The sequence below is a fragment of the Schistocerca piceifrons genome, chromosome 2, assembly GCF_021461385.2.
Source record: "Schistocerca piceifrons isolate TAMUIC-IGC-003096 chromosome 2, iqSchPice1.1, whole genome shotgun sequence".
Lineage (NCBI taxonomy): Eukaryota > Metazoa > Arthropoda > Insecta > Orthoptera > Acrididae > Schistocerca > Schistocerca piceifrons.
In genome coordinates, this window is record NC_060139.1 from 245,825,949 (window position 1) to 245,849,375 (window position 23,427).

At 42.2% G+C, this 23,427-nt stretch overlaps 1 protein-coding gene across 1 annotated transcript in view; it reads right to left on the bottom strand.

Annotated features, from left to right (window-relative positions):
* Window positions 1-23,427, bottom strand: part of LOC124776468 — a 266,406-nt gene that overhangs the window by 30,881 nt on the left and 212,098 nt on the right. The window contains exon 4 of the mRNA XM_047251481.1: window positions 17,820-18,129. Within this exon, the coding sequence (XP_047107437.1) occupies window positions 17,820-18,129 (310 nt within the window). The remainder of the gene's footprint in view (window positions 1-17,819; window positions 18,130-23,427) is intronic.

The following is a 23,427-nucleotide window of genomic DNA, read 5'->3' on the forward strand; positions in this document are numbered from 1 at the left end:
CGATGGAAGGGTTTTTGGGATTGGTGGGTGCCAGGAGGAAGTTACCTGGCATCATGCATAGCGCCAACAGTGTAGTACATACAAGGTGGTCTTACGGTATGAGAGTTTTTTGTGCTTACAATATGGTCTCTTTTTTGCACCTAAGAAAACGGTAAATGCGGAAGAGTATGAACAAGTTTCTCACCATTGTGTACTGCGTACAGTAGAAGAGTTCAGAGAGTATCTTTGTGTGTTTCAGCATGACAATGCACCGTGTCGTCAAGCAGCATCCGTGAGGCAACAGTTTGTGGGCAATAACATCCCTGAAATGGACTGGCTTGCCCAGGTTCGCGACCTCGGCCCAGTGGAACCCATCTGGAATGAGTTAGGTACTTTCCTTTGTTCCAGACACTAAAGTGCAACACCAGTACCTTTTCTGGTTTCTGCACTTGAGGAAGAATGGGCTCCGATTCCTCCACAGACATTCAGACACCTCAATGATAGTGTCCCAAGCAGAGTTCAAGCCGCCATGAAGGCGAAGGGTAAACAAATTGAGAGAGGAAAAGTTACTCTCTCACCTATTTTCCATACAGATTTTGTTACAATGTTACGCAACTTGAGTGAGACTCTAGAAAGTTAACGGCCTGAGCAGGCGTTGAAAGAGCCTGGTAGGGCGCTAAAAGCATGAGGTATTTTTATGGTTCTTAGTTCGTAGAAACGGCATGTTGGAAGTTGAAAGCAAGTGGCGGCCAGCCCTCCCCTCAGTAAATTTTGCCGGACAGGCCCACGGCCGTACATGGCAAACGGAACAGCCTGTAGTTGAGACAGGTCTCCAGCAGGACAATGCCGTTATACCTGCATTGGCGCCAGCCGAAGGCTGGGCTGGGGCGATGAACTGAAGGGACGCTTCTACACAGTTGAGTTGTAGTCCAGGCTTTGTGTGCTGTGCCATGCCTAATAAAAATGTACAAGTTTTTGTGTTCGCCGATACCGCAAATAGGCCTGTGACCCTCTTAAATTGGCCGCCTCGGTCATAGAAGAAACTCTGGCGTCTGAAAAAACGTTGAGAGAGAGAATCTTTATTACACCACATAGGTAGGACTAACATACTCCAAGGCACAGGCAATTTAGATAAAGATATTTCAGATTGTATCTGTTGGCTTGTTGCCACAGGAAGCGACGTGACTTCGGAGAAAAACATCTTCTCCTTCCGTGAAAAGTTAAAAAGGCAAGCAATTGGCAGTTTCTTTTTTTTTTTCCAGAGACGCAAGTTTCTTAACTCTTGCGCTGCTGGTTCGACATGAGTTTATGCTGTCGTGTAGGAGGAGAGATTTAGCACCTCTAAAGCCCTGTGATAGGCTCAAGACGGGGTGAAGGCGGTGTCGTTCGTGCACTTCGCGGAAAAGCGGAATTTTTTTCTCTGGGAGAGGTGCGAGGCACTCTGGTTCTGGACTTCAGTCTGGAACGAACTTCCGGTCGAAGCTCTGGCATGTGTGGTTGGTACTTGGGACCTGTCCTGAGACTGACTTCGCTTACAAGTAGATAGACTGGGGAGCCTTACTGCACTGACAGTGTGACTTCAAACATTTCGGACTACTCGTTTGCCGAGGGCACACTTATTTAAGTGAGCCAAATTGGTCCTTGGTACGACCAGCGAATGGGTGTGTCACACACTGAAATCTACTGTGGTAGAGAGTAAATTGCGATCCGTCTGCCTGATCGCTAGATCGTGAGATTTTTGCATTTCTTTCGTGGCCGCGATCGACTCACAGGTGTCGCCTTACGCCTCGCCTCTGCCGCATGCGACTCGCCAGCTGCAAGTTACATCGCAGCACGAAGCAAACAGGGCAAATTACTGCGGCTCCAGCCTTGTCTGGGTATCACAAATTCCAATCGCCACTTGCTCTCAGCTGCACCTATCGAGACTTCTGTAGATCATCGATCAAAGTCTGCTCAGCATCAGAACAATTCAGATTGCGTTATACACATTTTTAGGGCCAGAGTCCTCGATTCACTTTCGCCACCAGGATCCTTATCCATTGTGGTCTTAAACCACCTACCTGTTAGTCGTTTACAATATTCTACTTGAATTTGTTTAACTTTAATTATGTCTGTCTTTGTTTTTATTTTTGGGAAAATAAATGTTGCCAGTAAACTTTATTTTGCTTACATTCTCAATCAAATCATCACTTTCAAATAGTCACCCCCAAGTGTTAACTTTCATTGTGGCGTCCAATGGTTCAAATGGCTCTGAGCACTATGGGACTCAACTGCTGAGGTCATTAGTCCCCTAGAACTTAGAACTAGTTAAACCTAACTAAACTAAGGACATCACAAACATCCATGCCCGAGGCAGGATTCGAACCTGCGACCGTAGCGGTCTTGCGGTTCCAGACTGCAGCGCCTTTAACCGCACGGCCACTTCGGCCGGCTGTGGCGTCCAATCCCAGGATAACTTTCCTTGTGTATTATCCTGCCAGGATAACTTTCATTGTGTAGAACCCTGCCAAGGTAACTTTCATTGTGTACAACCCTGCCAGGTTCTCAATCAATCATTTTTTTTACAGCTCACAAACGGGTTCACTTTCAACATGCCATATTAATGTCCACTAACACGTGTCCGTATATTTTTGATCAGATAATGAATGTTGTGTACCGGAGAACTTACATTTATAAATTGTGTATTCAGCGGCTCTACATGTGCTCTACTGTGTGTTACTCAGAATGTTCTCCTTAACATTTTGGGAGCGTCTCAGAATTCAGACTCCATCAACATTTTTATGCATATCTTTGTTAGTTATGCACCAACCGCTACGGTCGCAGGTTCGAATCCTACCTCCGGCATGGATGTGTGTGAAGTCCTTAGGTTAGTTAGGTTTAAGTAGTTCTACGTTCTAGGGGACTGATGACCTCAGATGTTAAGTCCCATAGTGATCAGAGCCATTTTTGCTTTACGAGACTTGGTATTGCCGAAGCGATGTCCACACGCATTCATTACTTCTGCAATGTTTTCCATGTCTAGCTGCAAACTCCACAGTTTTCTGGGAAAGCTGACACTGCCCCATAGCCACTTGGCTTTCGGAGTCAGTGCATGCTGGTAAAAAAAAAAACTCTGTTCTTCGTATCTGAACGCTCACTCCCTAGTTATCCCTGCTATATAATTCTACTGAACTTGCCGTTCTTTTCATTAATCCGAGACTGATTGTAAGCTCTCGTCCTGCATCTAACAGATTACTTCGATTCCTCGTTTGTGAAGCATAACCGTAATTCTTACCTTATAAAATTTGGGTCTGATGTAACATGACACATACTTTTGGTTACAGCACAACATCGATCGAAATTCTGTAACTTAATGCAGCTTGAAGAGAATTAATACACAGTATGCTCCTTGATATTTTAGTATAAGCTTATTTCGGCTTCATTGCTTTTATCACAACATGGCCTGACGTTGTAAACGGACATACGTCAACTTCAAGAAAACTATTGCTGCTGTACGTAATTGCTGGATGTAATATTTTTTCAGTAACGTTTTAAAGCTGTTCTGTGATTTGATGTTACACTTATAATACGTGTTTTATTATTTTTGAGTCACAGAAATTCAAATTTGATAGCTGCTTGTTTACTCAAAGATACAGGGTATCCCAGTCAAACCTCCTGATTTCAAAGACCCAGGAGAGAAAAACCACAGTAGATACGACAACGAAAAATGCACCACATTGTAGAGCATCTCAAAGAATTTATATTCCCGCATCAGAAGTGCCAAGTATCGTCGCCTAAGCGCAGTATGGTCACATGAAGTGAAAATGGCGACTCCATAGCAGTGCGCGCAAGCAGTAGTGTGTTTTGCAGAAACAAAATCGCCGATTACTGTGCAAAGAAATTATCATCGTGTGTGTGAATGTGATCCATCTAATGTGAAAACAATTAAGGAATGGTATAGGTTGTTTCTGGCATCAAGAAGTGTTATGAAACGTTCTGGCAGTACACATTACGGAGTTCCAGAAGGGACAGTGGAGGACATCAGACAAACGTTTCTGAGAAGCCCATGTAAGCCAATTCGTCAAGCATCTAGGCAACTTGATGTATCTCAATCAAAACTGCATCGTGTAGTTCACCAACGTCTTTGTGTGTGTGCTTACAAAGTGCAAATCCTGCAACATCTGACGCCAAACGACAAACCACACTGACAACAATTTGCTGCAGATACGCTGCAGCATATTGATATGGATGCAAGCTTACCAGAAAGATGTTTATTCTCAGAAGAGGCAACCTTCCATCTATCAGGAAGGGTTAATAGGCATAATGTTTGGATTTGGGCATCGCAAAATCCGCACGTTGTCATAGAACATGTTCATGATAGCCCTAAACTAAACATCTGGTGCAGGCTAATGCACAACAGGATTGTTGGACCATTCTTTTTTATGGAACAAACAGTGAATGGGACAGTGTATCTGGACATGTTTGAGCAGTTTGTGTACCCACAGATACAAGACTTGCAACCCAATATCATTTTTCAACAAGATGGAGCTCCGCCGCATTGGTCAACGGCTGTTCGCAAGTCTCTGGATAGGAAATTTCCCAATGTTGAATCGCACACAGAGGACCCATTGCCTGGCCACCTTGTTCACCCGATGTTACGCCACTTGATCTCTTCATGTGGGGATTCGTGAAGGATCGCATATTTGGATAATATTCTTACGTTGCAACATCATATCACTAATGTGATTGCAACAATTACAGAGGAAACGTTACAAAGAACTTGGAAAGAAATTAAATATAGACTCGATATTGTTCATGCTACAAATGGTTCACTTGTAGAGGTGTATTGATGATGAATAAATAAATTCGTTGAGATTCTCTACAATGTGGTGCATTTTTCATTGTCGTATCTACTGTGGTTTTTCCCTGGGTAAATCAGGGAGGTTTGATTAAGACACCGTGTATTAATCAAATTTACTATAACAGCTCTCATTGTGCAATTAAAGTTTTCGCTTTTAGTTATTTTTTTTTCGAAATTATGACCAACAGTACGACGTTTATTGGAAATCAGAACCACCTCTTATTCATGCTGATATAACAGGTTTTATGGAGGACATCGTAAAATACAGGGAGAGATAGGCTATTTACATCTTGCACAAAAACCAGCGAGAAGAAACAAAAATTTTATTTGCCAATGATATTTTAATTCTGTTAGAGGCAGCAAAGGACTCGGAAGAGCAGTTGAATGGAATGGACAGCGCCTTGAAAGGAGGGTATAAAACCAACATCAAGAAAAGCAAAACAATGATAATGGAATGTAGTCACGTTAAAACAGGTGACGCTAAGGGAATTAGATTAGGAAACGAGAAGCTTAAAGTAGTAGATAAGTTTTGGTATTTGGGGACCAAAATAACTGATGGATATAAAATGTAGACTGGTAATGGCAAGAAAAGCGTTTCTGAAGAAGATAAATTTTGTTTACATCGAATATTGATTGAAGTGTTAGGAAGTATTTCCTGATCGTATTTGTCTGGATCGTAGCCATGTAGGAAAGTTAAACATGGACGATAAACAGTTTAGACAAGAAGAGAATAGAAGCTTTCGAAATTTGGTGCTTTAGAAGAATGTTGAAGACTACGTAGGTAACTAAGGTACTGAATAGACTTGGAGATACATCAAATTTGTGGCACAACTTGACAAAAAGAAGGGATCGGTTGATAGGACACATTCTGAGACACCAAGGCATCACCAGTTTAGTATCAGAGGGGACGTGTGGAAGGTAGAAATAGTAGAGGGAGGCCAGAGATGTATAGAGGAAGCAAATTGAGAAGTATTTCAGTTTCAATAGTTTGCTGGAAATGAAGAGGCTTGCACATGATAGAGTATCATGGAGAGCTGCATCAAACCCATCCTCGGACTCAAGAACGCCACAACAACATGGATGATTGCTTCTATTAACTAATCCCAGCAAACCTGATAGGAGAGAAAGGCTCATCATAAAATATCGCACTTGTTTAGAAAACTGTTTTGAATTTCAATACAAGCAAGAGTACAAAATCTATCGATGAAAAGAACTGGAACTCTATGAGCAACTCCAAAAATCATTTAGGTGGACTTAAAATTATATATAACTTAATTTCATTTCTAAGGTACATTGTACTTTTCACTTAAGGCTTGTCTGATGCCATGGGAATGACAAGCCACCAGAGAAAGATGAGCATCGTTAGCCGCGGGTAGGCAGTTGTGAGAGTCTTGGCACGATATCGACGGGTGTAGCCAGCGACGTCCTGGCCGTTACAAATGTGCGTATTTCCAAGATGGCGCTCTACTTTTGTTTTGTTTTGTTTTTTTGCTAGTGTGAAGGTGGCAACACTGATGCGGCAAAATAATTCAGTGCGTCTCACTTGTACTGTAATTTACGTCTGGAGGCGAAATAAACATATGTTCCGCAAAATTTTCATGTGTCTTATTTCGTATGTAGCAATTAAGGACCGAGTCAAGATGACTACACTACTGGCTATTAAAATTGCTACACCGAGAAGAAATGCACAATTTAAACGGGTATTCATTGGACAAATATATTGTACTACAACTGACATGTGATTACATTTTCACCCAACTTGGGTGCATAGATCCTGAGAGATCAGTACCCAGAACAACCACCTCTGGCCGTAATAACGGCCTTCATACGCCTGGGCATTGAGTCAAACAGAGCATGGATGGCGTGTACAGGTACAACTACCTATGCAGCTTCAACACGATACCACAGTTCATCAAGAGTAGTGACTGGCGTCTTGTGACGTGCCAGTTGCTCGCCCACCATTGACCAGACGTTTTCAATTGGTGAGAGATCTGGAGAATGTGCTAGCCAGGACAGCAGTCGAACATTTTCTTTATCCAGAAAGGCCAGTACAGGATCTGCAACATGCGGTCGTGCATTATCCTGCTGAAATGTAGGGTTTCGCAGGGATCGAATGAAGGGTAGAGCCACGGGTCGTAACACATCTGAAATGTAACGTCCACTTTTAAAAGTCCCGTCAATGCGAACAGGAGGTGACCGTGACGTGTAACCAATGGCACCCCATACCATCACGCCGGGTGATACGCCAGTATGGCGATGACGAATACACGCTTCCAATGTGCGTTCACCGCGATGTCGCCAAACACGGACGCGACCATCATGATGCTGTAAACAGAACCTGGATTCACCCAAAAAAAGGCGTTTTGCCATTCGTGCACCCAGGTTCGTCGTTGAGTACACCATCGCAGGCGCTCCTGCCTGTGGTGCAGCGTCAAGGGTAACCGCAGCCATGGTCTCCGTGCTGATAGTCCATGCTGTTGCAAACGTCGTCGAATTGTTCGTGCAGATGGTTGTTGTCTTGCAAACGTTCCCATATGTTGACTCAGGGATCGTGACGTGGCTGCACGATCCGTTACAGGCATGCGAAAAATGGTTCAAATGGCTCTGAGCACTATGGGACTTAACTTCTAAGGTCATCAGTCCGCTAGAACTTAGAACTACTTAAACCTAACTAACCTAAGGACTTCACACACATCCATGCCCGAGGCAGGATTCGAACCTGCGACCGTGGCGGTCGCGCGGTTCCAGACTGTAGCGCCTAGAACCGCTCGGCCACTCCGGCCGGCTACAGGCATGCGGATAAGATGCCTGTCATCTCGACTGCTAGTGATATGAGGCCTTTGGGATACAGCAAGGCGTTCCGTATTACCCTCCTGAAACTACCGATTCCATATTCTGCTAACAGTCATTGGATCTCGACCAACGCGAGCAGCAATGTTGCGATACGATAAACCGCAATCGCGATAGGCTACAATCCGACGTTTATCAAAGTCGGAAACGTGATGGTACGCATTTCTCCTCCTTACACGAGGCATCACGATAACGTTTCACCATGCAACGCCGGTCAACTGCTGTTTGTGTATGGGAAATCGGTTGGAAACTTTCTTCATGTCAGCACGTTGTAGGTGTCGCCACCGGTGCCAACCTAGCATGAATGCTCTGAAAATCTAATCATTTGCATATCACAGCATCTTATTCCTGTTGGTTAAATTTCGTGTCTGTAGCACGTCATCCTCGTGGTGTAGCAATTTTAATGACCAGAAGTGTATTTATTTCTCTTTTGCTTCATCCTTCTGCAAAAGTCTTTCACTTCCTCTGAATGAGCTGTTTTCCTTTCATCCGACCAACTGGCTCGAGCTGTTTCTTTTATCTTCCAGAGAACCTTTGAATTTATCGACTTCAAGGATGAATACGACTCTGTTGACTGAGGTCTCCTGTTTAGTCTGCTTTTCTTCTATGTCCTTTTTTTGTCTTACCACACCACGCATTTGCTTTGGCTTCCTGTTATAGAAGAATGTGTGGATCTTCTTTGTTAATATTTCTTCCTTCATTCTGTCTAGATGTCCCTTTTCCCTGATCTCATCTGTTCAAGACTGAATGAGTATATTTCCCTATTTTGTCTCAAAACCCAGCTGCCATCTTTGTTCCTCAGTATTTTGGCAAGGTTCTTGTTTCTTTCTTTTCTATATCTTCACCATATAATAATAATAATAATAATAATAAAATGCAGCGCCACCTTGAAAATACGCACATCTGTAGCTGTCAAAGCATCTGCTTGCTACACCCGTCGACATCGTGCCAAGACTCTCACAACTGCCTACCCTCAGCTCACGGTGCTTATCTTTCTCTGGTGGCTTGTTATTCTCATTAAGTGAGAAGTACGGCTTATCTTACGAATCAAATTAAGTTACATATCATTTTAAGTTATGCTGAAGGTGTGTTATATGGATGATATGGTCTACCTAAATGACTTTTCGAGTCACTCAGAGATTTCCAGTTCTGTTCGCATGCAAATCATGGTTATGTGTTGATTGAACCATCTTGAAAGAGACGTGGAACGGCGAAAAACAGATAAAAACAAAAATTAGTAGAAAATTACTAAAATATGAATTAAACGGAACGTAATTGTCATATGTATCAAACGGTTCCTTTTGATAGGAGAATTACGAAATTGATTTCTTGTAATGTCATTTTGCATCGAGATAAAAGTGGACTTGTGGTTTTACAACCGTATTACAATGCCTTAATCTAACATCTTTAGAACAACGTTTTTTATTATATAGATTTCTCACTTTCATGTATGCTATTTTCATTCTGTCATTTCTGATTTTAACTGCTTCTTCTTCAGTTTTTACAATTATATCTCCTCCTAGAAATTTAAACTTGCCTGTTTTCCTAATGTTGCCGCACTTGGTTTTCAGTATATTTCGTGAGTTACTTTCATTAGTCACGTTTCTGTTTCTTCACTTAGATCCCTGCGTTATTAGATGTCTGCATCACTTAATAAAAGCAAGTCTTCTGGGCCAGACTGTATACCAATTAGATTCCTTTCGGAGTATGCTGATGCATTAGCTCCATACTTAACAATCATATACAACCGTTCGCTCGACGAAAGAACCGTACCCAAAGACTGGAAAGTTGCACAGGACACACCAATATTCAAGAAAGGTAGTAGGAGTAATCCACTAACTTACAGTCTCATATCGTTAACGTCGATATGCAGTCTATTGACACACAGTCAACATGGGTTTAGGAAACATCGTTCCTGTGAAACACAACTGGCTCTTTATGCACATGAGGTGTTGAGTGCTACTGACAAGGGATTTCAGATCGATTCCATATTTCTGGATTTCCGGAAGGCTTTTGACACTGTACCACACAAGCGGCTCGTAGTGAAATTGCGTGCTTATGGAATATCGTCTCAGTTATGTGACTGGATCTGTGATTTCCTGTCAGAGAGGTCACAGTTCGTTGTAATTGATGGAAAGGCATCGAGTAAAACAGAAGTGATTTCTGGCGTTTCCCAAGGTAGTGTTATAGGCCCTTTGCTGTTCCTGATCTATATAAACGATTTGGGAGACAATCTGAGCAGCCGTCTTCGGTTGTTTGCAGATGACGCTGTCGTTTGTCGAGTAATAAAGTCATCAGAAGATCGAAACAAACTGGAAAACGATTTAGAAGAAATATCGGAATGGTGCGAAAACTGGCAGTTGACCTTAAATAACGAAAAGTGTGAGGTCATCCACATGAGTGCTAAAAGGAACTCGTTAAACTTCGGTTAGGCGATAATCAGTCTACTCTAAAAGCCGTAAATTCAACTAAATGCCTAGGTATTACAATTACGAAGAATTTAAATTGGAAGGAACACACAGAAAATGTTGTGGGGAAGGCTACCAAAGACTGCGTTGTACTGGCAGGACACTTAGAAAATGCAACAGACCTACTAAGGAGACTCCACACTCTACGCTTGTCCGTCCTCTTTTAGAATGCTGCTCCGCGGTGTGGGATCCTTACCAGGTAGGACTGACAGAGTACATAGAAAAAATTCAAAGAAAGACAGCACGTTTTGTATTATCGCGAAATATGAGAGAGAGTGTCACAGAAATGATACAGGATTTGGGATGGACATCACTAAAAGAAAGGCTTTTTCCGTTGCGACGGAATCTTCTCACGAAATTCCATTCACCAACTTTCTCCTCCGAATGCGGAAATATTTTGTTGACACCGACTTACATAAGGAGGAACGATCACCAAGATAAAATAAGGGAAATCAGAGCTCGTACGGAAAGATATAGGTGGTCATTCTTCCCGCGCGTTATAGGAGGTTGGCATAATAGAGAATTGTGAAGGTGGTTCGATGAACCCTCTGCCAGGCACTTAAATGTGATTTGCAGAGTATCCATGTAGATGTAGATGCATCAGTAGTTCTAGTCTTTTTTGGCATTCTGTGAGGTTCCATCTATAATTACGAGATAGTCTGCAGTACTGGACAAATGTGAAAAAAATCATATGTTTTGGTTCATTTTAAAAACTGCGATTCATAAAGTTTCGCTCATAGCAACATGGAGTTGATCGTGTATCACATCTAGTTAGTTTATGCTGTACTCTCCCTTCTGCATAAATTCTATGAGATAGTGCCAGTATTTCAGTGAAGATGAAGACACTCGTACTTTTTTGTGTTCCGTTTTCACTGTCCACGTCACTGACCTTCTAGCCAACAATGGTCTGAAAATTAACGCACCGTGACACAGAAACCAGAACGTCTTCAGTGTTACTCTAATTCGACGCCTTTGCCAATCACTGTACGATTTTTCACTGTCATGGAATACTGCCAAAGGTGAAAAGCAATGCTTCTTCTGTGTTACCTGAGTAACTAAAAGCCAATCAGATAAAATTTTGTATCTATACCTTGTTACCATATGCTATGGATTTCCTGGATTTTACGTAATTTGTCTTTGTCAAACAAAATTTATACGTGTAAAAACAGTAAAAAGCATTTTCCCTGATTTGTAGAAGATAACTTCAGCGAAACATGTCTGGGGAATAAAAAAAAGGAAACTAGTGTTTTGCTCAAGTCGGAGCCTCTCCCAAAATAAATCTATTTATAAGCAAACCCGCTAAGAAGAACTTCAACTTCAAGGTAGTTAGTACACATGTAATAACGGTTTTTGGTATTGTATTGTAAAACGCTATTTTTTGCATGTTTCAGAATAAATAATCCACTGATGATGGCGGGCCGGACGTTGTGGCCGAGCGGTTCTACGCGCTTCAGTCCGGAACCGCGCTGCTGCTACGGTCGCATGTTCGAACCCTGCCTCGGGAATGGGTGTGAATGATGTCCTTGGTTACATCTACATCTACATCTACATTTATACTCCGCAAGCCACCCAACGGTGTGTGGCGGAGGGCACTTTACGTGCCACTGTCATTACCTCCCTTTTCTGTTCCAGTCGCGTATGGTTCGCGGGAAGAACGACTGCCAGAAAGCCTCCGTGCGCGCTCGAATCTCTCTAATTTTACAATCGTGATCTCCTTGAGAGGTATAAGTAGGGGGAAGAAATATATTCGATACCTCATCCAGAAACGCACTCTCAAGAAACCTGGACAGCAAGCTACACGGCGATGCAGAGCGCCTGTCTTGCAGAGTCTGTCACTTGAGTTTGCTAAACATCTCCGTAACGCTATCACGCTTACCAAGTAGCTGTGTGACGAAACGCGCCGCTCTTCTTTCGATCTTCTCTATCTCCTCCGTCAACCCGATCTCGTACGGATCCCACACTGATGAGCAATACTCAAGTATACGTCGAACGGGTGTTTTGTAAGCCACCTCCATTGTTGATGGACTAAATTTTCTAAGGACTCTCCCAATGAATCTCATCCTGGTACCCGCCTTACCAACAATTAATTTTACATAATTACACTTCAAATCGTTTCTCACGCATACTCCCAGATATTTTACAGAAGTAACTGCTACCAGTGTTTGTTCCGCTATCATATAATCATACAATAAAAGATCCTTCTTCCTATGTATTCGCAGTACATTACATTTGTCTATGTTAAGGGTCAGTTGCCACTCCCGGCACCAAGTGCCCATCCGCTGCAGATCTTCCTTCATTTCGGTACAATTTTCTACTGCTGCAACTTCTCTGTATACTACAGCATCATCCGCGAAAAGCCGCATAGAACTTCCCGACACCATCTACTAGGTCATTTATATATATCGTGAAAAGCAATGGTCCCATAACACTCCCCTGTGGCACGCCAGAGGTTACTTTAACGTCTGTAGACGTCTCTCCATTGAGAACAACATGCTGTGTTCTGTTTGTTAAAAACTCTTCAATCCAGCCACACAGCTAGTCTGATATTCAGTAGGCTCTTACTCTGTTTATCAGGCGACAGTGCGGAACTGTATCGAACGCCTTCCGGAAGGCCGGGAAAATAGCATCTACCTGGGAGCCAATATCTAATATTTTCTGGGTCTCATGAACAAATAAAGCGAGTTGGGTCTCACACGGACGCTGTTTCCGGGATCCATGTTGATTTCTACTGCGTAGATTCTGGGTTTCCAGAAACGACATGATACGCGAGCAAAAAACATGTTCTAAAATTCTACAACAGATCGACGTGAGAGATATAGGTCTATAGTTTTGCGCATCTGCTCGACGACCCTTCTTGAAGACTGGGACTACCTGTGCTCTTTTCCAATCATTTGGAACCTTCCGTTCTTCTAGAGACTTGCGGTACACGGCTGTTAGAAGGGGGGCAAGTTCTTTCGCGTACTCTGTGTAGAATCGAATTGGTATCCCGTCAGGTCCAGTGGGTTAGAGTAGTAGTTCTAAGTCTAGGGGACTGATGTTGCCGCGCGGGATTAGCCGAGCGGTCTGGGCGCTGCAGTCATGGCCTGCGCGGCTGGTCCCGGCGGAGGTTCGAGTCCTCCCTCGGGCGTGGGTGTGTGTGTTTGTACGTAGGATAATTTAGGTTAAGTAGTATGTAAGCTTAGGGACTGATGACGTTAGCAGTTAAGTCCCATAAGTATGTTGTTGATGTTGTGGTCTTCAGTCCTGAGACTGGTTTGATGCAACTCTCCATGCTACTCTATCCTGTGCAAGCTTCTTCATCTGCCAGTACCTACTGCAACCTACATCTTTCTGAATCTGTTCAGTGTATTCATCTCTTTGTCTCCCTCTACGATTTTTACCCTCCACGCTGCCCTCCAATACTAAACTGGTGATTCCTTGATGCCTCAGAACATATCCTACCAACCGATCCCTTCTTCTAGTTAAGTTGTGCCACAAACTTCTCTTCTTCCCAATCCTATTCAATACCTCCTCATTAGTTAAATGATCTACCCATTTAATCTTCAGCGTTATTCTGTAGCAGCACATTTCGAAAGCTTCTATTCTCTTCTTGTCCAAACTAGTTATCGTCCATGTTTCACTTCCATATATGGCTACGCTCCATACAAATACTTTTAGAAACGACTTCCTGACACTTAAATCAATACTCGATGTTAACAAATTTCTCTTCTTCAGAATCGCTTTCATTGCCATTGCCAGTCTACATTTTATATCCTCTCTACTTCGACCATCATCAGTTATTTTGCTCCCCAAATAGCAAAACTCATATACTACTTTAAGTATCTCATTTCCTAATCTAATTCCCTGAGCATCAGCCAACTTAATTCGTCTACATTGCATTATCCTCGTTTTACTTTTGTTGATGTTCATCTTATACCCTCCTTTCATGACACTGTCCATTCCGTTCAACTGCTCTTCAAAGTCCTTTGCTGTCTCTGACAGAATTACAATGTCATCGGCGAACCTCAAAGTTTTTACTTCTTCTCCATGGATTTTAATACCTACTCCGAATTTTTCTTTTGTTTCCTTCACTGCTTGCTCAATATACAGATTGAATAACATCGGGGATATGCTACAACCCTGTCTCACTCCCTTCCCAACCACTGCTTCCCTTTCGTGCCCCTCGACTCTTATAACTGCCATCTGGTTTCTGTACAAATTGTAAATAGCCTTTCGCTCCCTATATTTTACCCCTGCCACCTTTAGAATTAGAAAGAGAGTCAACATTGTCAAAAGCTTTCTCTAAGTCTACAAATGCTAGAAACGTAGGTTTGCCTTTCCTTAATCTAGTTTCTAAGATAAGTCGTAGGGTCAGTATTGCCTCACATATTCTGATCTTCCCCAAGGTCAGTTTCTACCAGTTTTTCCATTCGTCTGTAGAGAATACGCGTTAGTATTTTGCATCCGTGACTTATTAAACTGATTGTTCGGTAATTTTCACATGTGTCAGCACTAGAGATGGGCAAAACTGTTCTTTTCAGAGATCGGATCAGAACTGTTCACTCCCTGAAATGAACTAGCTCTTTTTCATGACTCACCACTCATTCACAATAGAAAATAAATGGAAGGCACATTGCCCTTTAAACTTGGTTTATTCCAGTACTATACCTGTATTTTGATCTTATTAGATCCTATTTTGAAGTAACATAGATAATGAGTAAGAATTTTGTATTGTTTATTGAAATTTCCATGATACAACAAAGTTTTTGATTATTGATTTATTTTGCACTATCGTGCTTTTTTGGGTGATCGGAAAATGTTGTAACTTGAGATTTGCATTAACAATATATTTGGCTATAAACTATCAAAATTTCATTAACCTCGTACAAATACATCGCAAGCCATATATTTTTAAAGTGAACGTTTCCTTGTGAGACGCCTAAAATCGCAAAATCCGTACCAGAATAAGAAAAAAAAATATAAATTTGACTGTAAGACTAAAGTGCTGCATATAGCCTTACGCAGAATAAAACAAGGAAAGTATTGGTGTATCACATTTTGTGATACGTTTATCGGTTCGCTCGTGATTAAAGCGTAAATTCGAGTGTCCGTAATAAAAATCCTATAGTAAGAGGAGTCGCCAGGAACCTAATGTGATCAGTTTAAACAAATAAAAATAAAATAAAAACAAATGATGTATACATAACATAATAATGTAATATACATAGCGGTATTACTACGAAGAACAATATCCAGTAGAGACGAACTCTGATGCAGAGGCGCTGAGTCAAGCAGGTCGAGCCGGTTGAGCCGCGAGCTGTATTACTGCGTGAGCTAAGACCGCAGAGACCAGAGTGACACCTGAGTTGCTTTGCTCAACGCTCTGGCTAGAGTCGAGAACGGTGGGATGAGCGTTGAGCGGGCGAGTTCCAAGGGTGGGGGGAGCGGTGAACGGCCACCAGTCACCCGCTCCGAGACAAATCGTCCGTTCTCTTGCGAGCAGGTTGTTGCAAGTAGTTCTTATGTTCTCCGCTAGGAGGCTCTCTGTCCTGTTGCTCGCATCAACTGCCCAGAGAGCAGGACGGAGTGCGATGCTAACAAGGGGAGGCCGCCAATTGTGAAATTCAGATTCGATTCATACTGCGCATAATAAAAACTCATGGCCAGAGGTGTAATGTGGCAAAGCACCAAGATGCACTTCTCAGCCGTTGTCGAGAAAAATCGACAGTTAAAAGAAACTGTTGCAGTGAAATACTCTCTACAATTAACCATTTCCTACAGCGTCGTGGCGCATCATTTGTTTTTTGTAATTCAATATATATATATATATATATATATATATATATATATATATATATATATATATATATATATATATATATATATCAGTTGCAAATTGTTGAAAGTCGTTTGTCGTGGAAAAATAATACTTGAAATAAAACACAATATCACAAATAATATTCAAGTGGATACAATTTATTGAAAAGTTTGGTATACACTCGCACATAATTAACAATTAGTGACAAGAAGTAGGTGGAGTGTCGCACCAACCAGAGTGATAGTTATCATAGAAACATGGAAAGCAGAAAACAGCACATCGAGCACATCTGATAAACGATGCGTTTTTGCAAGAACAATTGTTTTTTAAATTATCTGTTGGGAAACACACCTGACTGACATTCTGAAGAATCGTTGTATCGTTCGTCAGGTTTGATGCATACCACGCGACAAAAATCGGAGAAGACGATTGGTGGTGGACGATGGATTGGATTTTTATACAATCGTCTCTGGCGTTGATATCACGGTTTCGCTCGATTAAAAATTCTATTCTAATTCAAACGTTTGACTTACACTTTACGTATTCGTTTCGGAATATCGTTTCTACGTCTTCCGTTAACTATACGCGGTAAACATTATGAAGACAATTAATAACATTTGTGAAATACAACTTTGTTTGCGGAAAACGTAATGATGTTCGAAGTCGCCAGTTTTTCCACGACAAACGACTTTCAACAACTTATTATATGCATAATTGTTGCAACTGATTTCCGGGAATTATATATATATATATATATATATATATATATGTGTGTGTGTGTGTGTGTGTGTGTGTGTGTGTGTGTGTATATATTTGAATTACAAAAAACAAATACTAAAAAATAAGTTGCGTGACGCGGGATTCGATCCGGCGACCTCCAGATTGGGAACCCGAGCGCTTACTGCTGCGCCACGACGCTGTCGGAAACTACAAATCGTACAGAGTATTTCACCGCAACTGTTTCTTTTAACTGTCGATTTTCTCGACAACGGCTGAGAAGTGCATCTCGGTGCTTTGCCACATTACACCTCTGGTCATGAGTTTTTATTATGCGCAGTATGAATCGAATCTGAATTTCACAATTGGCGGCCTCCCCTTGTAAGTTAAACTGCGCCAGACACTGCACGCGGCAGAGGAAGCACAGAGATGGCACGGCATATGTGAAACACAAAATCCAATGGGGCACTGCACAATGCAGGCAGCCAAGGTAGAAGCAGGGCAGAGGCCGCGCTGGCTGTGTTGTGTGGCGTGTAGAGTGCTCACCAGATGCCCCGCTGATATGCTCTGTCTCTCTCTCTCTCTTTCTCTGCTGGGGGAAACGTTTGGAGCTACCGTTCTTTTTTTCTGAATCACTGATTGTTCACTCCCTTGAAAGATTCAACTCTATGAATCAGTTCAGGAGCGGATCCCCCATCTCTAGTCAGCACCTGCTTTCTTTGGGATCGGAATTATTATATTCTTCTTGAAGTCTGAGGGTATTTCGCCTGTCTCATACATCTTGCTCACCAGATGATAGAGGTTTGTCAGGACTGGCTCTCCCAAGGCCGTCAGTATTTCTAATGGAATGTTGTCTACTCCCGGGGCCTTGTATCGACTCAGGTCTTTCAGTGCTCTGTCAAACTCTTCATGCAGTATCGTATCTCCCATTTCATCTTCATCTACATCCTCTTCCATTTCCATGCTAAGTATAAGTAAAAAAAAAAGTATAAGTGAAAAAGGTATAAGTAAAAAAAAAAAAGCCAAAGGAGAGATTTTACCCACAGAAGTTACGGATTTCGGATTGTGCGTTATTATTAGGGGCTCGTATTAATGCCATTTCAAATGAACACAGGTAGATGTGGAGGTGATGCAAGGCCCCAGCAAGTGGCCAGTGGTAAGGACGCACCCGGCCCTGACGGTGAGCGTGTCCGGCTGGAAGGAGCAGATGACGAGGAAGCGGCGCGTCGAGTGCGTCAGTATGGCGGCGCTCTCCTGCACGGTGACGTAGGTGGTGACGGCGGTGGCGTTGCGCGCGCCGCCGCACGCCGCGTGGTCCACGCGCAGCACGTAGACGGCGCGCGCGCTGCGGGCGTCGCCGTCCAGCGAGCACCGCGACCCGGCGGCGCCCTCCGCCGCGACGCGGCCGCCGAAGTGCGGGCCCGTCACCACCTCCACCTCGCTCGCCTCGGGCAGGCACAGCGTCGCGCGCGCCGAGACTGCGCCGCAAACGCCCCGCGTTTTGTTGACAAAATATTATTTAACCACTTCTTGAAAAAAGAGTAAAAAAAGAACACTGGTCACTTTGGAACGATGCAAATGATGTAGAACTGGTGCTAGACTCTCAATCACCGACGTCCATCATAGAATTCGTAACGATTTAGACCAGGGATCCCCAAACTATTTTGGACAAGTGACCCCTTTTCCAAAATGAACTGTTACCTCAGACCCCCATGGCCAAATTACCTACTTTTAAGATCAACCCCGTTATTTATAATGGTCCGCTAACTTAAAACAGCTGCTACAGAGTGTTATTTTTCATTCTGACTTAGGTCAATAAATCCGAAGTTCAAGTTGTCCTAACTGTATTGTCTGCATTTTTTTTCGTGTCCGCCATCATAAAACTATCAGTAATCCTGCAAATAAAAAACTACCTAAATAAAAAACAATATTAAACTTTTAAATTTGCACACTATCTTATTTTTATCACACCCAGGTAATGGATTATTGTTAGGTATTACTGACTTACTTGGATACCTATATTGGGTAAGAAACTATAGTAGGTAATTAGGTATAGAACATTCGTATTAGGTAAGTAGGTACCTATCAGCATAAGAACGAAAACCAAAGCAAACTGAACACTTCAAAGTTTAGGTACCTACCTAATTAACAACTTAAGTGTAAGTAATTTTTACAAATACTTTTATACCTACCTATTTAAAATATGTTGTATGTTGTGTTACCACTTTTTCAGTCACTTTACTTCACTTAATTTAGCTATGTAATAACTTTGTAATCTCTTGAAATAAATGAGTACTTATACGAGTTATTATCGTTCAAACTCCAACGAATTTCAGAACGCAAATGAACTTTCAACCTAAGTGCAAGCTCGCTAAATAGTAAAAGTTTTTCATCTTGTACGAACTTGAGACTTTACATTACTACAACAATGCTATTTCCTACAAAAATATTAATTATTCTTAGTACACGTAACACAACATAAACAATACAGTACCTACCTATCCTAAAAGTTTTAAATAAGAACTTGTGTTAATTTAATAGCGCTCGATTTTTAGACCTCGTCGACCCCCAAAATCAGTTTTCGTTTATGTCGACCCCTAGGAAACCGATATCGATCTCAAGGGGTCGTTATCGATCACTTTGGGAATCACTGATTTAGACTGTGTATCGGAAATGACAATACTGTACTAGACCGTGTATTGGAAACTACGAGAATCACTCCAAAAGAAAAGCACGCTATTTTTTTTAAATCCATCTTTTATTCTACATGTTTTAAAGTTTTACAGTGTGTAGATACATCCTTTAGGAACGATATTTTCATTTCTCCACATACTTTTCATCCCTCCCAACTGCCTTACGCCATCTTGGAACCAGCGCCTGTGTATCCGCACGGTAAAATACTGGACCAACCTGTTGGAGCCACTGTTGGGCAGCGTGCACAAGGGAGCCATCATCTTCAAACCTTGTTCCACGAAGAGAGTCTTTCAGTTTCCCAAAGAGATGATAGTCACATGGACTGTAAGGCGGGTGTTTCAGTGTTGCCCATCCGAGTTTTGTGATCGCGTCCATGGTTTTTTTGACTGACTTGTGGCCGTGCATTGTCGCGCAACAGCAAAACATACTGCTTTTGCCGATGTGGTCGAACAAGACTCAGTCTATCTTGAAGTTTCTTCAGTGTCGTCACATATGCATCAGAATTTATGGTGGTTCCACTTGACATGATGTCCACAAGCAAGAGTCCCTCGGAATCAAATGGTTCAAATGGCTCTGAGCACTATGGGACTTAACTTCTGAGGTCATCAGTCCCCTAGAACTTAGAACTACTTAAACCTAGCTAACCTAAGGACATCACACACATCTACATCTACATGATTACTCTGCAATTCACATTTCAGTGCTTGGCAGAGGGTTCATCGAACAACAATCATACTATCTCTTAACCATTCCACTACCCAACAGCGCGCGGGAAAAACGAACACCTAAACCTTTCTTTTCGAGCTCTGATCTCTCTTATTTTATTTTTGATGATCATTCCTACCTATGTAGGTTGGGCTCAACAAAATATTTTCGCATTCGGAAGAGAAAGTTGGTGACTGAATTTTCGTAAATAGATCTCGCCGCGACGAAAAACGTCTTTGCTTTAATGACTTCCAACCCAACTCGCGTATCATATCTGCCACACTCTCTCCCCTACTACGTGATAATGCAAAACGAGCTGCCCTTTTTTGCACCCTTTCGATGTCATCCGTCAATCCCACCTGGTAAGGATCCTACACAGCGCAGCAATATTCTAACAGAGGACGAACGAGTGTAGTGTAAGCTGTCTCTTTAGTGGACTTGTTGCATCTTCTAAGTGCCCTGTCAATGAAACGCAACCTTTGGCTGGCCTTCCCCACAATATTATCTATGTGGACTTTCCAACTGAAGTTCGTAATTTTTACACCCAGGTACTTAGTTGAATTGACAGCCTTGAGATTAGTACTATTTATCGAGTAATCGAATTCCAACGGATTTCTTTTGGAACTCATGTGGATCACCTCACACTTTTCGTTATTTAGCGTCAACTGCCACTTGCCACAGCATACAGCAATCTTTTCTAAATCGCTTTGCAACTGATACTGGTCTTTGGATGACCTTACTAGATGGTAAATTACAGCATCATCTGCGAAAAACCTAAGAGAACTGCTCAGATTGTCACCCAGGTCATTTATATAGATCAGGAACAGCAGAGGCCCCAGGACGCTTCCCTGGGGAACACCTGATTCGAACCTGCGACCGTAGCGGTCGCGCGGCTCCAGACTGTTGCTCCTAGAACCGTTCGGCCACTCCGGCCGGCCCCTCAGAATCGAAAAACACCGTAGCCATAACTTTTCCAGCGTAAGGTGTGGTTTTGAATTTTTTTCTTCCGTGAATTTGCGTGATGCCACTCCGTTGATTGCCTCTTCGTCTCTGGTGAAAAATGATGCAGCCATGTTTCATCACCTGTCACAATTCTTCCAAGAAATTCATCTCCACCATTCTCGTACTGTTCCAAAAGTTCGCTGCATACTGTTTTTCTTGTTTCTTTGTTAGCCCTGTCAACATCCTGGGAACCCACCTGGCACAAACCTTTTTTAACGCCAACACTTTCAGTATTCTGCAGACACTTCTTTCCGCTATCCCAATGTAACGTGACAATTCGTTCACTGTGATACGTCTGTCAGTAGTCACCAATTCGTTAACTCTCTGCACATTGTCTGGAGTGTGTGCAGTACGAGGCCTGCCGCTGCGAGGACAATCCTCAATATTGCCGTGCCCGCTTTCATCAAGTAACCTGCTTGCCCACCCACTAACTGTACTGCGATCGACCGCAGTATCTCCATACATCTTTTTCAACCTCTTGTGGATGTTTCCCATTGTCTCGTTTTCACAGCACAGGAATTCTATGACAGCACGTTGCTTCTGACGAACGTCAAGTGTAGCAGCCATCTTGAAGACATGCTGTGACGGCGCCACTCACGGGAACAGGTTGACCTAAGTTTGAAAACAAACGATAAGGATGTATCTACACACTGTAAAACTTTCGCACATGCAGAATGAAAACTGTATTTTTACAAAAATAGTGTGCCTTTCTTTTGGAATGACCCTCGTACAATACTGTTTTGCACGGTCACATCTAGACGAAATATACCCATAATACACATCGGATTACATCAGGAAATTTATGATGTTTAATTTATATTCTAGAGTGACGCTCAACCACTGACGTCCATCACGGAAGTCGTGACGAATTAGGCCGTGTATCGGCTATTACAGTACTGTGTCAGACCGTGCATCGGATACTACAATACTGTTCTGCTCGGTCACATGTAAACGATTAATACCCATCATACACATCGGACTACTATACTTCAGGAATTTTATGATGTTTAATTTATATTTTTGTGGATCGCTAAAGGGAAGAAAGATCAATGACAAACACTAAATGCAACCATTGTATGAAATGCATACTAATGTAATACCTAATGTAATATCGACCCACCATAGTTCCTCTTTTATATGTTATTTACTGCTACCACTTTATAGCGATGGCTCATTCTCTAGCGGTACGCTACAGATAATTGGTTTTGAATTATCTGTCGCCGATAATATAACAAGCACGTTCAAATATGACTAAGCAAAAGTACATTACATTTCAAATACAACGTTTAAGATTTTATAATATACCGCTCGAGGATAAGCCATCGCTCGAAATAGGTAGCAGTACATAAAAAAAAAACAGCTTTGGTGGGTCATTATTTTATTAGCATGCTTTTCGTAAAATTTCTTGAGGCTGCAGACCAGCATACACAGAAATACTCAAATGAACCATGTTGGCAGCCATTGAAATATCTAAAGACAGTGTTTATACAGGGTGTTCGGAAATTCCCCTTACAAACTTCTAGGTCTTATAGAAAGGAGAGAGTGCAGAATATTTTGAATAGGATCCCATGTCCGGAAAAGTACCGTTTCCGTTCTACGTCGGTTTCACTGCAGATGTTTAACTCGCCCACTTCTGCTTGAGGAAAAGAATTAGTCGTGAGGCAGTACAATTGTTAGGTAAATATTCGGAAGGAAACATAACGTAACATCCATTTATCACTTAAGCACATTTGTTTGCATTAACACATAAACATTACGTGTCTACATTATTCCAAACAAAAAAACAGCTTATTGTACATACTGTACGCTCAGAACAATACTGATGCACTACAACAGCGGCTCGATGTGGAGACCACATTGTTACAGACATTGTAGTTACGAAGCATGTTCCGGTACTCACTCTTCATCCCACCAGGTGTCTCTTCAATTTTTAGAACAGTGGCCAGAACTTGTGTCAGCACATCTTCTCCTGTCTCTACAGGAGTCTTGTAAATCGAACTTTTCATACGTTAAGTAACATCAGGTGGCCATCTGACGTAGTACACGTCATCCTCTCTACCCTGTTGCGCACCAGGAGAAGCAGCTCTGAGACTTCTGTCTTTTACTCAGCACACGTGGACGCGTTACACATCTGACCTGAAACCGTCGTAGAACGGGAACGATACGTTTCCGTATATGTGTTCTGATTCTAGATATTATGTACTCACTCCCCTCCTCAAGCCCTAGAAGTTTGTAACGGGAATTTACGAACACCCTGTCGAAATTTATAGTATTTAATTTATACCTATTCTCGCGGGTTGATATAAAAAAGGAAGGTCTCTCACGAAGAATAATTACAATAATTTTATTGAATGCAACCTAATAAACTAATGTTA